This window comes from Cryptomeria japonica, chromosome 6 (assembly GCF_030272615.1).
Source record: "Cryptomeria japonica chromosome 6, Sugi_1.0, whole genome shotgun sequence".
NCBI classification, from domain to species: Eukaryota; Viridiplantae; Streptophyta; class Pinopsida; order Cupressales; family Cupressaceae; genus Cryptomeria; species Cryptomeria japonica.
Genome location: NC_081410.1, coordinates 3,542,096 through 3,554,750, shown reverse-complemented (window position 1 = coordinate 3,554,750; position 12,655 = coordinate 3,542,096). Strand labels below are relative to the sequence as shown.

Here is a 12,655-nt window from a genome sequence, read left to right as displayed (position 1 = left end):
TAGAATGATTCGATCCATCATTTTACTTTTATTGGTGGGAGTGACAGAGAATTTGATTTTGTCCATCAAATTAGCTGGCACAGTATGGAGGCTAATACGCGGTTAATGCCCGCCATCCATTAACTCCGCCCCACTTTCCAGCTTGCATTTATACCAATATTTTAATCAGTTGGGGGCCAGGGTCACACTCACCAGCACAGATTCTGAAGCAGGCTTAATCAACCCACTGTAGAATCTTCAACCGGGCTTGCTGGAATACACAGCCATTGTTGTACACAGCTGTTATTAATACGACACGTTTTGGCCCCCGGATTCCAAATTCGAATTCGATTCTGTTCGATTTTCGAACTTTCCTATATAAATCACTGAGCTATCTGTTCTGTGAATCAAAAAAAAAACCCAGCTTGCAGAATGAGGAACCTAGGGCTTTTCATGGCGGCGGCCATTATGGCGGCGGGACTGGCGGAGGCGGCGCAATTGAAGGCATTGGTGCCGCGAGGTGCAGGGTTCGAATCCTCGAAGCGAAATGAGGGTTCTTCCGACCTGGTTGAGCTGAAATACCACATGGGCCCTGTGCTTTCAGGCGACATTACGGTGCATATTATCTGGTATGGTGATTGGAAGCCCAACAGCAAGCAAATTATCAAGGATTTTTTGCTCTCCATATCCGATTCACGCGCTCAAACTCCCTCTGTGAGTGAATGGTGGAAGACTGTTCAGCTGTATACGGACCAGACGGGGAAAAATATCAGCAAAACTCTAATTTTGGGCACCGAGAAAGATGATCTCTACTCAGAAGGGAAGATTCTCACGCGTCTCACTGTACAAACCGTGATAAAAAATGCCGTGTCTGCTGTTTCGAACCCGCTACCTGTGGACTCCAAAAACGGGGTATACCTAGTGCTGACGTCAGATGACGTCAGCATGCAGGACTTCTGCCGAGCTGTCTGTGGGTTTCACTATTTTACTTTTCCGTCCATCGTGGGCTCCACGTTGCCATACGCGTGGGTGGGGAATTCCGGCCGGCAGTGTGCTGACGTGTGCGCTTTTCCCTTTGCTGTTCCGTCTTACGTGGCGAAAACGGGGTTTAAGCCCTTTGTGGCACCTAATGGAGATATCGGCGTGGAGGGAATGATCAGTGTTATTGGCCACGAGTTGGCTGAGCTGTCGTCGAATCCGCTGGTGAATGCTTGGTATGCCGGCGATGATCCTACGTCACCGACGGAAATTGCTGACCTGTGCGTCGGCGTTTATGGGAGTGGTGGCGGCGGCGGTTACACCGGCCAGGTCATGAATGACAAGGCTGGTGCGACGTACAATTTGAACAGTATTAGACGGAAATTTTTGGTGCAGTGGATCTGGAGCCCTGTGCTTAATGCCTGTTATGGCCCTAATGCTGTGGACACGTGACTTATGTTTAGATATTAGTTTGGCCCTTTTTAAAGTACATTTAACTTACTAGCAATTGCACCTTGGTGTGCAATGGGTACGTCGAAAATATATAATTAGGAAAAAAATTGGTCTATTTTTAGCATACAATTGTGCACTACATGAAGTGAATTTCTTTTCAATATAAAAAAAATACACAAGCTCAATTGGTAGCCCATATAGAAAATGGTGTTATTTGTGTAACAAAGGTCTCAATGTAAAGGTGAGATAGGGATACAAAAATGATTGAAATAAAGCTTTTAAATCAAGAAGATAATTAGGCTCCATCACCAACAAACTCATTTTATGTTTACAATAGGAAGCGAGGGAGAGAGAGGAGGGAAGAGTGAGAGAGATAAAGGTAAGACAATTTAAAAAAAAAGGAAGATATAAATATAAATGGAGAGAGAGAGAGAGTAATGAATATTATAAAAGCAACCCAAAATATTGTCAATGGATTTCCTAACATACAAGAATATCACATTTAATGTGACCGTGTATAGTGTCTCATTTATGGTTATATTTTTGTGTTTTATTGTATGTATGCATTTGTGCATCACATGAGGTTAATTGAAGGTCATTTAGCAAATAATTGTGTCTATACAATAATGGTTTCAATGGAGAAGTGGTAGCTTGAAATCAACTATTCATCCACTTGCAAGGACTTAAACACGATTGAAACAAAACCTTTGAACCAAGAAGCAAGAAACAAATTAGGCTCCATTACCATTAGAGAGAAGGAGAGATAAAAGGAGAAGAGTATGAGAGAGAGGGGAAATGAGATGGAGATGGAGATCATGAAGGAGAGGGAGAGATACAGATAGAGAGGAGATAGGGATGGATAGAGATGAAAGAGATATACATATATAGGGAGAGAGATTGATGAATGGAGAGAGGGAGATAACTCTAGAGATATTGCGAGAGTGATTAAAAAAAGTGATAGATCTAGGAAGATATAGAGGGAGAGAAAGAGTTAGAGGGAGAGGGACTAAAAAGGATAGAAAGAGATAAAGAGATAGAGGGGGAGAGCTGGAGAAAGAGATAAATATAGAGGAAGGGGGAGGAGACATAGAAAGAGATATAATGAGATATAAAGAGAGGGGGATGGGAGAGAGAAGTATGCAGGGATAAAGAGAGATAAGAAAACAAAGAGAAATAGAGATAGACAAATAGAGATGAAGAGAGGGAGAGCTAAAGAGGGGGAGAAATAGCTCAATATATAGAGTGGGAGTGGGAGAGGGAGAGGGAGAGGAAGAGGAAAAGAGGTAGATGGAGTTAATATGAGTGTGTGTGTGTGTGTGAGAGAGAGAGAGAGAGAGTACGAGTGATGGAGTGAATAATGATATATAGATAAAGGGGAAAGAGTGAGAGAGAGGGGGAAAGGTAGAGAAATAGAGATAGAGATGGGGAGGGAGAAACAAGGAGTGTGTATGTGAGTTAGAGAGAGATAAATATATCAAAAGGAAGGGAGAGGGAGTGACAAAAATAGAGGGACAAGAGGATTAGAGAGATATAGAAAGAGGGGGTGATAGGTATAGGAAATGACATGTAGAGAGAGGTAAAGAGAGGGATATATAAAGAGAGGTAGAGAGAGGGATATAGAGAGAGTAGGAGAGATGGATAGAAATAGAGTAAATGAGAGAAAAATATAGATAATGAGATTTAGATTAAGATTTTAAAATATTATATATCAATGGTATGTTATATTATGTTTATAGAGTATAATTATAAATATAAGTATAATATTATTTAAGGATAAATTTAAAATATAAAATATAATATTAATTTGTAAGCTGCAATTTTAAAATAAGAATTATTTTCATTTTGAAGATAATAAACTACCTCTTGATCATTGGGAAGTTCTATAATATATTAATACTAATTATTAGTATTGTTATTCAAAAAGTATTTATATTTATTTAAAACTTATTTTTTATCTATATATTTTTTTAAGTTAAATAATAATATTATTAAAAAAAATTTATAAATAAAATAATCAATCATTTATATTTTTATATAATAATTATGAAAATAAAAATAAATAAATATTTAAATAGATTTAAACATATACTTTATTATTTTTATTTTTTAATATAATATAAAAATTATTAAAATCTATAAAAAAAATTAAAAAATTAAAAAGAACTAAATATAAAAAGAATCCGAAAGGTCCAAATTAAAAGCTTGTAACATGATGTAGGGGGACACATGTACTATTTAATATTATTTGATTTTAAATTATTAGGTGGAAACCAAAACTTCCTTTTCCACCTATATGTTTAGGAAATAGTATGTGGTTTGCATTTTCATGCTTTTACTGCAGAAGAACATAACAATGTGCAAGTTGTGTGGGGCCCAGCACTTGTTTAGCTATGAAGATTTTAAATTCCTTGCTATTATATCATATCTGCCATTGTAAATTTCATTTAGAAGAAAGCCGCTTTAAAAAGCGATGGAAATAAGCAAACAAGGTACACATATGCAAGCTATTTTATTTCGCATGTAAAACCATGAAAGTCCGCACGTAAAACCATAAAAGTCAAGGTAAGTACGTGGACGGATAAATCTTCCGCGAAAGTCACATTTTTGCAGCCATCATAAATACACGGAAAAGGACAACGATAAAAATTGATGAATGACGAGTATTAATGAACGGTTGAGAGCGCTCTGATCGTCTTGCATCTCTTCTAAAGCATTTTTTATCGTTGATGAATAAATTCGAGCTGTGCATTCCATAGTAGGAGACGCCTTCGGCGTAACTAGGAGGTGTTGTATATTTCATGAGTAAATTATTATTGAATACAAAAAAGATTAAAGATTTTTGTGTCAAATCATTAGTTTGACTCAAATCTGGTTTTAAAAGGAGTCACCTATTCTCCATACAAAATAGCTCTTGATCAAAAACACAAAATTTGCAAATCACAACGGATTTTGGTGTCATGTCTACTGGTTCGATACTCAATCTCCTGTAAAAATGCAAAAAATCTGCTGAAAAACAATTGTATTATGCAAATTTGTGTTTTTGATTAAGTGTTGTTGTTTTGAATGGAGAATAGTCGTCATCTTTTTAATAAGAAACTAACATTTTCAACTCACTGCCTCTATTTTCCCTTGCCCTATTTTACCGAGCATCAATTATTGAATTAATAAATTTCAAGTGGGTCCCCCTAATGTGTTGACAATTGCAAAAAGACAAGAAATTTTTAACTGAGATACTAAAATGGGTTATGTCTTTGTAGTTGTTTGACATTCAAGTTTTTGGGGTTTCCCTTATTGTTATGCTCTTCAATTGAAACCTTGACAATTTACACTAAGTCCTTTTCGAATTCAAAGTTTTAGAGTTGTCCTTCCTTGGGTACCTAATTCTTTGAAACCCTCATTCCATAACCATTTGCACTAATTTATCTTTATCGAAGTTGGACTTTCATCCTTCCTCTTGCCTAGGTACTTGACATGAGCTATCCTCAAACCTCAATCCCCAATACCTTTTCATTGTATTATCCTTTTGGGATTATGTGTTTGGACACACTCGTATTTGGATACCTAGCATACCCATCAACTTCAAACAAGTGTTAATATTTATGAGTCATCCTTGACCCTTGACCCATGACCCATAAAACTCTAGCCTTTTGTAATGTTCAATCTCACCTACCTCCTTATTCAACCCAACACTCCATTTATGAATAAATTTGATGTTACAACTCCCATAAAGGGATACCTAGAAACAATTGTTCATCACTAGAGCATGATTCCAAATGCATTTCTTAAAAGTAAATGAAGATCCCTCACACAAGCCTCCATAAGTGTAGTAAATATTTTGAATGCCCATATTTAAAGCTAATTCCTATGGGCGAGAAGGGCACAATTTTCTCATGGCTACATATATCTATCCATTATTCCATTTTAAAATTGGTCTCAATTATTTTCAAACAAAAGTGTGAGTGCTGGAGCGGTATAAGGTTCTAAACAACACCGGTCCAATCCATTTTTGAAGTAACAACATCTGTGAAATCAAAATAAGGTTAATATAGTCAATGATAATTGTAATGAAACGCTCCTTGATGGTTTTTGTATTTTTTTAGAGAAATATTTTGGTAGTAATTAGGGTTTCTTATTTGCCACATCTAGTAGTGCATGAGCATAATAATAGATTGGATGAATGTTACAATATTCTAATGCATTATAATCCTTGTAATTGTCTCTTTGGTATTGTACATGGATTTATGTAGTTATATAATAAATTAATAAGCATATTTTATTGTTATATCACAATATTTGGTGTATGTAAATGCATTTCTCATTGTCCCTTATGGTTTCAACTTATTTTTCCTTTGATAGATTGTGACCCTATTGCCCAATCAATAGGCACCAATCTTGAAAATATTTGACCAATTGCATTCTTTAAAACAAACAAATCATTCAATCATAGCTTAGGATTAGAAGTAGGTTCTTACAAGTCACTATTCAACAAGTTTGAATAATAAGGAAATACAATTTGCATAATTCTTATCAAATTATCCATTTTAATGAATCATGTCCTTGTACCATCTTTTTTTTCTTGCAACGATGTTCTCATAAGCTATATAAGAGGTCATAACAATAAATTATTTTGCTTTTAGTGTCAGCCTTTGGGATTAAATTTGCATTTGGGTATTACTGCAATTTACTTATTACATGTTTCATTTTCAGCTAAATGAAAAACCTTATTCAAGGTCACCTTTAAGAATACCCTCCTAGGTTTAGCTAAACCCACAAAGTGTAGGATATTTTGTCCACTCTTGTTCACTGGACTTTAACCCTCTATAATCTATTATGAACCCCTATTTTATGAACAATAATTTTAGGATTGTAGAGCAATAATATATTTTAGGATATAGACTATTTTATGAACCCCTATTTTATGAACAATAATCTATATCCTACACTTTGGTACAAAAAATATTCTCCGAGGTGGAATAATAGTTTTAGGATTGTGGAACAATAATTTTAGGACCTGATAATACCTTAACAAATGACATGATCCAATTTGCATGTATAATATAATGCATTAGCTTTCCCTTCATAAAACCTCCTTCAAGGTTTTCGCATTCAATACCTTATTTCTTTGTATCCCCTTCTCAGGATCTCTTCTACATACCACTTTGGTTTTCCTCTTTAATTTCCCCAAAAGAATCCTCCTAGACTTGTATTCCAAATGTAACTTCTAGGTCTCTTCCAAAACTTGCCTAGTTTGGGATTCTTACTTAGGACCCTATTTTGCTATTTCATAAACTTATCATACAAGCCTCCAAATTTGGATCACCTTAGCTCACTCCATGTCACTACATATCTTATACTTATGCATGAATCATCCAAGAATATATCATAATCCTCTTTGGACTTCACAACATCTAGAATCTCCAAAAAGTACTTGTCAAAAGCGCTCTCAATAATTAGCTCATCTTATTAGCTTTTATATTGGCTTTCACAAACCCATCCATATTTGTCAATCTCCAAAAAGTACTTGTCAAAAGCTCTCTCAATAATTATCTCATCTTAGCTTTTATATTGGCTTTCACAAACCCATCCATATTTGTCAATCATGGCATGTTCCTATGCAAGCTTGTATGGCTCTATTTGCACACCATCCAATGGCCTTCTTGGCAACTCTCCCCATAGGGATAAACCCAAATATTTAATATTGTATCCTCTATTAAATGTCTTCACTTGTTACAATCTCCTAACCAACTTGATGTCATCTTAGGACTAATCCTTGGCACAACTCAGAGTATTAAATACACTTCTCATGAGTTCACAATCCCAATACATAATCTAGCTCACCCAATGCTAAATCATCATAGTCCCTTTTCACATTGCATTCCCTAGGTACTTAGGCCTTTGCAACTTAGACTAGAACTCCTTGAATCTCACACATGAACCCCATTTATGTTCTTTTGAACTTGGGTGCATCAGTCCAACTCATTTCCCAATGGAACACATATAGTTCTACCAAGACCCATAAATAATCCCCTTTTGTGTCACTCAAAATGGTTTCAAGTTCCTATACCAATCCAACACCCTAGATTTACTATCTGTAATCCCACAATTCTCATAGTTATCCTGTGCTCTTGACACCTCCCATTATTTAATGTAGACCCAAATATTGAATGCAAAGCATATTTCATCTCACAAGACAACTTGGACACTATTGATTTTATCTTGAAGCCTTAAAGACTAAATGCATACTTATCAGACTTGTGCCAAGTTCCAAGGCATCTCCACAATGCATTCAAGCCACAAAACCAAATCCAACTCCCAATGCTACATTCAATATCTTTTGGATCCAAAACCCATTCACATCCATGTGCCATGTATCTCAACTTGTCCACATTAGGACTTGGAAACTTTGGAAACATGAACCCCCTTACATATTCCTTAATTAATTTCTATTATTTCTACATATTAGGGTTTTTTTTCTAATGTAACAATACAAGGAAAATACACATACCACTAACATCTTGGATAAGAGATGAAAGAATACCAATTTTCAATAGTAGATGGCCTACCTCTATATAAAAATAGAATCTATGCAACCCCTACATCTGAAATTAAGAGAAGACTTTGAGATATTTACATGATGTGTCACTAATAGGAACCAAGATTATACAAGATTTACAAGAAAATAAGATAACTCGTAATTTTTTTAAGTTAGATGTTCTCAAGAACATCAAGGAGAAGGAGTGTAACACTTGTCAATTTAACCATTACCTATCCCTATTTAAGAATGTGCTCTATGTACATGGGTCTCATACAAGTATTATGGAGTTAAAGGGTAAGAAGTGCATATATGTTGTTGTAGATAAGATAAATAAGTAGGTACACTTTTTTTTTAATTTCTTTATAATTTAAAGCACACCAAGGGGTAGACTAACTTTTAGAGAAGTGTTTAGGTTTACATGGACCACATTAAAATTTGCATTTATTAAGGGAAACTTGTAATTTGTTTTTTATTTTTTATTTTTTTATTATTATTTTTTTTTAAAGTTGAGTTTGAGGATGTTTGGACAAGTTTATAGTTTTGGGTGGGGTTTTAGGATTATTCGTCCCTTACTTCCCTATTTTCCCAATCTCATGTCTTTTGTAGTATTTAATATTTTCCCTTATCTTGTTATTGTTTCCTTCAAGATAATTTATGTGAAAAATTCTAGACATCTAAAAGTACACAAATTAAATCCTCAAAGAAGATTCATTTGTGCAAAAAGAAAAACATATGGCGATCTTTTAAAACTTATTAGTGTTAGATAAGATTTTAAACTATAATTTTATATCATAAAATAATTTTGTACAAAAGAACTTTGAGCGACACACAAACTAAATTCTAATCCTTGCATTATTTAAAAAAATACTTATATATCCATTACTATTAGAAATATATAAAAACACTGTTAAAAACATATTTTGAATGTATTCATTAACCTTCTTAATGTTGAGAGTCATTCTACAATAGCAACAAAATGGTGGAATATAATCATGTAGTGCATTAAAAAAAATCTTAATTTTCAGCTTAAATTTGACAATCATTTACATATCAAAATATAGATATGTAATAACACAATATTTTCATAAATAATATAGATACAATAAAATTTATGGGTCTATATATGTAATAAATAAAATAATTTTAAAATTAAGTAAAATAACTTTAAAAAAAAAAATAGCCTTAATTTTAATGTATACTAATTTATATTAAATTTATTACTTCATCTTAAATTATTCTAAAAAGTTCATCTATTCATTTTTAATCTTTATTAAGAAGAGTCAAATTTGAATTTTTTAAGTTAGAGCTAAAAAGTGACAAATTCAAAAGAAAATAATAATTATAATTTAAATTAATTTGCAAACAAAAACATTTAGTTGAACACTCCAAATTTTGATTTTAACAAAACTTCAATGACAGCTGTGGGATTTGAACCCACGCCCTTTCGGACCAGAGCCTAAATCTGGCGCCTTAGACCACTCGGCCAAACTGTCATATGTGAGTACCTTGCGCACAAAAACTATTTTTTATATTATAAAGTATCTCTCACAAAGATATTTCAGGAGAGCCGATTTATAGGAATAACATAGCAATAGAGATCTATAAAATTATTTTATATGCCCAATCAATTTTTATTTATTTTTAAATTGAACAAAGTAGAATTAAAATATTGTTGTAGTTTCAAAATACTTGGTTTATATTTAAAATTTCAATTATATGTTTTCTCTAGCCTTTTATTTAAAATTTATATAGGAGTTGATTTTCCATATCTATTAGGGTTGAATTCACCAATTATAGATTGAGATTTACTTAAAGAAATAAAATTATGTTGATATAAGAGGTGTTAATAATAAATATCGCAATGAGATGGGAAAAATAGTAGGATTGAATTTTGAGACTGGATAATTATTTGTTATAATTGACAATGTTGTTAGAAAAATTTATGTTTGCACATAGATGATAAGGAAGGAATGATATATATTCCTAGTTAAAAAATTAAGAAATGTAGTGAATAAGAGAATATGTATTTAACATAAAATATTTTCTATATCTTCAAGTAAAGAAGTTTATATGATTTTATAGAATTCTGAGAACAAATTTGACTTTACTTTAGCCACTTCATTATCGAATCAAAAGTAACACTCATATATCTAATGTTGATTGTGAATTCTATTGTAGGAGTTGATGATTGAACCCCGTAGCTCTCAAAAATCACTTGCAATCAATATACCTATCATAAATGGATATCAAGCAAGCTATATTTTCTCAAAATAAACCTGAGTTAATTATTACATAAAGTGAACAATCCTTATGAAAAGGACAGAGAAAACCTAGGTCCAAAACCCTAGGTGAGGATTAAATTAGACTATGATAAGTGTCCTCATCCTATGCAATCAGACAACCTGACTTATATTTAGCTCAAACTAATAAAAGAAAAAAATATTCCCAACTTTAGCTTAAGTGAATAAAGTAAAGTGGAGATAATTAATTAATTAATTAGGCATTAACCTATTGCTCTTACATCTACTCTAGCATTAACTACTAGCTCTCTAACATATTGAGAGTTCATTCTTATTTATTTATTTGTTCATTCCAATAATCTCCCTTGATTAAGAAATGCATAAGCATGAAACTCAAATAGTCTGGGAGTTTAAATCAATGGATTATAGCAGGTCTTCATCTAGTTTCAATAGTTTTTTTAGGCTCCTTAGGATAGTGTTTTTGAAGTGATAAAATATTTCATAAAACTTTGGAATATTTTTATAGACCTTAGAATATTTTATTTGTTGACATCAACATGACGTCATTGTTACATTACTATTGACCAAAGGGTTAGCATGACCAATGATAGGAAATCTAAGGATAGATCTCCTCTCTTGAAAGGTGGTGAAATCACCCCAAGGTTCCTTGTGAGCTAGGTCTTAGCCATGTGAAATAGTTCAATCAATTCATGTAGTTGTTTTCTCAAGGGGCATTTGTCAGTAATTTCTCAAATTTTAGTTGTAGTACAATGTCAAATTTCCTAAAATAAAAACGAGATTTGCAAAATGTGACGATGATTATATTTTCAATAACATAACAATTGCAACCATGAATATGAAAAGAAAAGCTTTTTATTCTACCAATCTCATCTAACATGAAACATGAAATAAATGCAAAAGTGATAAGGCTTACGAGAGAGTTGAAAGGAAATATTCTCTAATCAGACAATAATAACAAGCACATTCTCCTTTTCTACAACAAACAATTAGATTGAATCTCATAAATCTGAATATGCATAAATGAGAAAATATCACAAATCATACATAAACAATGCAATTATCAAAGGAACATTATACAAACTTAGAATTTTCAAATTTCATCATAATCACAACGCCATACCCATGCACACATATGGGACAAAAACATAAGAAGAACAATTGAATCAAGATTATAACCAATCCATCCAGTTGAACAAAATAAATAAGAAGTTACCAATACCGAATGTTTAGACAACTAAAATGCATTCCATAAATGTTTTGATTTTTATTTTTTATTGGGTAAAAGGTCAAGGCCTGAAATATTATATTATGTATAAAATAAAGTTTACATGATTGCAAGACAAAATGAGAACATTAACTAATCCTCAGACACTATAGAGCCAACTAATACATATGATGGATAACAAAAGAGGACAATGCCTAACCCTCTAGCACTATGGAGGTAACTGATGCATACTATGATAACCTAGAAATACTCAAAAAGAGTGATCTTGCATTACAAACCATTGGAAGATTCAACAGAAGATGCAAGATCATCTGGATGATGAAACACGATGTTGGGTCTACATTGTATGAACAAACAACTCATAAAGTGTATTAAATTGAGTCCTTGTTGAAGTCACCAAAGGATCGACAATAGTATTATTGTTTTTGTTTATCCAGTCATGAAAGAGTACTGGTATATCATCAAGAAACCCATTGATCATTAATATGAGCACTAAAATTGTAATACATTTGTCTATAGTATGGGCATAAGAGTTTCCAACCCCTAGAGTGTAAAATTAATAATTTTAAATAGATTTTACATCTCAATTTTGTCAACTTGTGTTACAAACATGTGCTTTGTCATTGATGTCAAATAGTGTGGTTCAGATATGTTCTGGTTCCGACATCTATTGTATTAAATACAATGATGAAAAGTTGTTGGAGTATAGGTTGGTATGGTTTTGGACCAGAGGTTTATATGATTAGTTTTGTGTTTTGGGTATAGCCAGGTTGCGTTGGAATGATATCAACTTTGATGGAGTCTGTTGTAAGCTCATTCTGATTGGTTTGGGTATTGCCTTTTTGGTTCGGGATCTTTCTCTTGTGCAAAAATGTAATGGAGGAAATCATTATATCATAATCTCAGAATTGGATATGATGTATATTTGGTTCACTGATTCTATTGGGAGTATTCTTTTGGTCCGATGTTGCACAGTGAATGTTGGTTTAGGTCTAGTTTATGTTTAATGTTTTACATTTTGGTTTAGTTAATTATCTTGGTCATAAAAGTGTGTACACATTACAATATTTCTCTTAGATGACTTGGTGAGAATATTTTTGTTCTAGTTTGGTGTGTGTGTGTGTGTGTGTGTGTGTGTGTGTGTGTGTGTGAGTGATGATGATGATGATGATGATGATGATGATGATTTGTTGAAAAGAGAATGTATGCATGAGATAAATGTGT

The 12,655-nt window shown here is 33.0% G+C and overlaps 1 protein-coding gene and 1 non-coding gene across 2 annotated transcripts; one reads left to right on the top strand and one right to left on the bottom strand.

The window, feature by feature from the left end:
* The first annotated feature begins 268 nt into the window (after positions 1–268).
* Positions 269–1,751, top strand: LOC131077551 (protein EXORDIUM-like 3). The gene has a single exon (XM_058015067.2). It carries the CDS (start codon positions 412–414, stop codon positions 1,408–1,410), a length of 999 nt encoding a protein of 332 aa, XP_057871050.1. The 5' UTR covers positions 269–411; the 3' UTR covers positions 1,411–1,751.
* Positions 1,752–9,358: 7,607 nt separating this feature from the next.
* Positions 9,359–9,438, bottom strand: TRNAL-UAG (transfer RNA leucine (anticodon UAG)). The gene has a single exon. It is a non-coding gene; the product is annotated as a tRNA-Leu (tRNA).
* Between the last annotated feature and the right edge of the window lie 3,217 nt (positions 9,439–12,655).